At 48.3% G+C, this 3,668-nt stretch overlaps 1 protein-coding gene across 2 annotated transcripts in view; it reads right to left on the bottom strand.

Annotated features, from left to right (window-relative positions):
* Nucleotides 1-3,346, bottom strand: part of Asb8 (ankyrin repeat and SOCS box containing 8) — an 8,362-nt gene extending 5,016 nt beyond the window's left edge. The window contains exons 1-2 of one of the 2 annotated variants that reach the window (XM_026782755.1): nucleotides 3,257-3,346; nucleotides 946-1,261 (exon numbers count right to left, since the gene is read on the bottom strand). In XM_026782755.1, coding sequence (XP_026638556.1) covers nucleotides 946-1,074 — 129 coding nt within the window. In that variant the 5' untranslated portion in view covers nucleotides 1,075-1,261; nucleotides 3,257-3,346. Of the gene's footprint in view, nucleotides 1-945; nucleotides 1,266-3,256 lie in introns of both variants that reach the window. The other variant, XM_026782754.1, reaches the window with a different exon arrangement.
* Between the last annotated feature and the right edge of the window lie 322 nt (nucleotides 3,347-3,668).

Here is a 3,668-nt window from a genome sequence, read left to right as displayed (position 1 = left end):
GGAACCCACATGGTTACACTTCCTAAAACTGACGGGAACCCACATGGTTATACTTTCTAAAACTGACCAGAACCCACATGGTTATACTTTCTAAAACTGACCAGAACCCACATGGTTACACTTTCTAAAACTGCCCAGAACCCACATGGTTACACTTTCTAAAACATTACTTGGTAGCTTCTCTTCAAAGGGGGAAGGGCAGCAAAGTCCTCTAGGGTACTAGTCCTTTAACAGAATCACTGACAGCAGAGCTTAGAGATCAGAGAAAGTACTTCCTTTCTTTTAAAAAAGTAAGACGTATTGTTAATTATGCCGTGTGTGTGTGTGTGTGTGTGTGTGTGTGTGTGTCCTTGTGTGAGTTTCTACATGTGCATGTGTCCAAGAGGTCAGAAGAGGGCATCAGAATGGTTACAGGCGGTTGTGAGCTGCCTGGCTGGTGCACTCTCTCCATCACTGGGCCACCTCTCTAGTCTCTCATTTTCTTAATCTGCAATTACTATCCTTTTCAGGGGGCGGTGTGTGCTGTGGCACTAAAACTGAAAGCTGTCGTACCAAGCAGGAAAGTGAAATCTCTCCTGAAATCACCATCAGCCAGTTTTGAAGCAAACCTCCAAGGACACTGCCCACCCCCATAAAACATGGACAGAAGACTGACCTCATGGCTTTCACATATGTGTGTGTACCACACCCTGGCAGGTTAAACAACGAAACCAAAAACATGTGAGTCGGGTTATCTAGAATATATTTTATGAAGAAAGCCATCAGGGACATAAAGGAGGATGAAGCAAGAGTTAGGGAGAACATATTTTAATGATCATGCTAAACACTGATGAACATGGAGTATGTGCTCAAATCAAGGTTGCAACTCGAAAACCTATGAGGATTTAGCAGGAATTCTAACACTTCCGCGTTAGAGGTCCGCTCTATCAAGAATGGCCCACTCACCCCTCTAATGAGGTCCTCTACGTTGTCATGTGGGAAGGAGCGGATGGCAGCGATTGTTCGGATCAGGCGTTCTGAGAGGGAGTATTTGCTCTGAATGCTCTGCATAATATACCACATACTGGAACTCATCAGGGCTCAGAGTGTGTCCACATGCTCCGGACTGCCTGAAACAAACATGTTTATAATATACCACATGCTGGAACTCATCAAGGCTCAGAGTGTGTCCACATGCTCCGGACTGCCTGAAACAGACATGTTTATAATATACCACATACTGGAACTCATCAAGGCTCAGAGTGCGTCCACATGCTCCGGACTGCCTGAAACAGACACGTTTATAATATACCACATACTGGAACTCATCAAGGCTCAGAGTGCTTCCACATGCTCCGGACTGCCTGAAACAGACACGTTTATAATATACCACATACTGGAACTCATCAAGGCTCAGAGTGCTCCCACATGCTCCAGACTACCTGAAACAAACACGTTTTAGGCATACACGATATCGCTGAGTATACCTGTCCTCAGGGCTAAGCATTTTCTGAGGGCTTTCCCACTATAAAAACAGATGTCATGGAGCTCAGTGACCAATCAATACCTCCTCCTACAATACTAAGGCAGATTAAAATAGTTGCTAGGATGTTAAATAAACCTGGATACTCTCTAATGACCAGCTGTGTTTTTATTGACTATTAACCCCTCAAGAGTTAAGGTAATGGAAGGCTTTTAAATTAGTGTCTGGCACATCAAAGTCTTCAACATACATTTGTTAAACCAATATTTTTTTTTTTTTTTTTTTTTTTTCGAGACAGGGTTTCTCTGTTGTTTTTTTTGGAGCCTCTCCTGGAACTAGCTCTTGTAGACCAGGCTGGTCTCGAACTCACAGAGATCCACCTGCCTCTGCCTCCCAAGTGCTGGGATTAAAGGCGTGCGCCACCACCGCCAGGCCTGTTAAACCAATATTTGACTTGACTTCACACCGGGTCGGTCCAGCACTCAGGATCCACTCACTAAACCTCTGGGTCAGGAACGCTGCTGTCAAGGTGTGACCCAGAAGCAAAAGCTTTGACTTTGGAACCTACTAATTTTTGTAATTATATATGCAATTACTGATAGCATGAATATGAAAAATGTTTTCAGCAATTTTGTAATACACATTTTCTTTTGTGGTGGAATATCCCTTTATACATTGTATAATATAGTATAAACTTTACTAGTTTCTTTCTACTACTAATCAGTAGCCATTTATATTTGTCTCTGGGTGTACACGGCTGTGGGTATGGCTTGGTAGTAAAGTGGCTTCTCCTTAGAATTTGCCAAATCCTTTTTTTTTCAATTCCTAGCACTCAAACACTAGGGCCTCCCTCCTGTTTTCAGACCATCAACTATCTGTATCTTGCACTTTGTAAGCATGGAGGGGAGCTGCCACAAAGGTGGGCTTGAGTCCGTGTTCCAAAAAATGGTGTGGACGGAGGGGACAAAACCCAGGCTAAAGCGGAAGCCTGGACTGAAGTGGTTCTGTTAAATTTCTGGGACAAGGTTAAGCAGATGACACGAAACCCGGCGCTTATTTTACGGGTGTTCCTGGATTCCAGGGTAAGAACTCTAATCTAGAGCATGGCAGGTGTTCACCTCCTGCTACCGTGAAGCTCCAGGTGAAACAGCGACTTCGAGTTTGGACAGAATTCGCAGACAGGACGGGGCAAGATAATCAATGTCGCCGCCGCCCCTTGCAGGCAGCAAACCCTGCAGTTTGATCCTTGGAGGGTTCTTTCCTCAGCTGGGGCTCACGCGCCCCATGCCCTGTTTTTTTTTTTTTTTTTTTTTTTTTTTTGGTTTTTGTTTTTTTTTTTTTTTTTTTTTTTTTTTTTTTTTTTTTTTTTTTTTTTTTTTTTTTTTTTGGAAAGACAACAGACCCAAGAGCTCCTGCTCTAGTCAGGCCTGGGCCTGGCTGCGGGGACCGTGGGTCTGGACCGGGGCACCCAACCCCACGCCCCCTGCCACCTGCTGCTGGAGGCTCGCGGAGGCCGGGCCTGGCGGAGCTCAGGGACCGGGACAAGGGCACGAAATGGCAGGACTCCGGCGTCCCTGGCGGCGGGGACCCCCTGGAGCGAGTCCTGAGAGCTTCAGCCTGCAGCCCCGCGGGGCGGACACCGACCTATCCCCGCCCCCACCACCCGCAAAGGCAGGGACGGCGGTGCCGTCCTGAGGCCCGCAGGCCGGGCGGGCGGCTAGGGACGTTACTGGCTGCGGAGCTCCCGGCTGGGGACCTGGCTTCACGCCGTCCCACACCCACGGCCGCACTCACCGAACCGCGGGGCAGAGCTCGGTCCGGGAGGCCGCTGTCAAGGCGTGACCCGGAAGCAGAAGCTGCTCGCAGCTGCCCAGGGTTTTCAGAGCTGACCACCGCGTTGCGAAGGTGCTTGCGCGCTGGCCAATGTGAGAAAGCGGAGCGCGCCTGCGCAGACTCTCGAAGCCAGAGGTTTTCCAAGGGATCCAGTTGCTTTTCTCCTGTTGCTGTCTAAAAGCAATGGACGCGAGCGCAGTCTCTAGCTCGTCCCCAGCCGAAAACCGTCCTGTACACCTCACCCCCACGATATTCTCTCCTTAGCACCATCCACTCCAAACTGGCGTGCAAGCTTCACATAACTGACCTAGTGAGGGGCTGGTGACTGCCTCTCGACTCTTGATTAAGCCAGGTTGTTTGAACCACTGCTCTC

Source organism: Microtus ochrogaster, chromosome 15 (genome assembly GCF_000317375.1).
Source record: "Microtus ochrogaster isolate Prairie Vole_2 chromosome 15, MicOch1.0, whole genome shotgun sequence".
NCBI classification, from domain to species: domain Eukaryota; kingdom Metazoa; phylum Chordata; class Mammalia; order Rodentia; family Cricetidae; genus Microtus; species Microtus ochrogaster.
The sequence above is the reverse complement of the archived record's forward strand: the minus strand, read 5'-3'. Positions and strand labels throughout refer to the sequence as shown.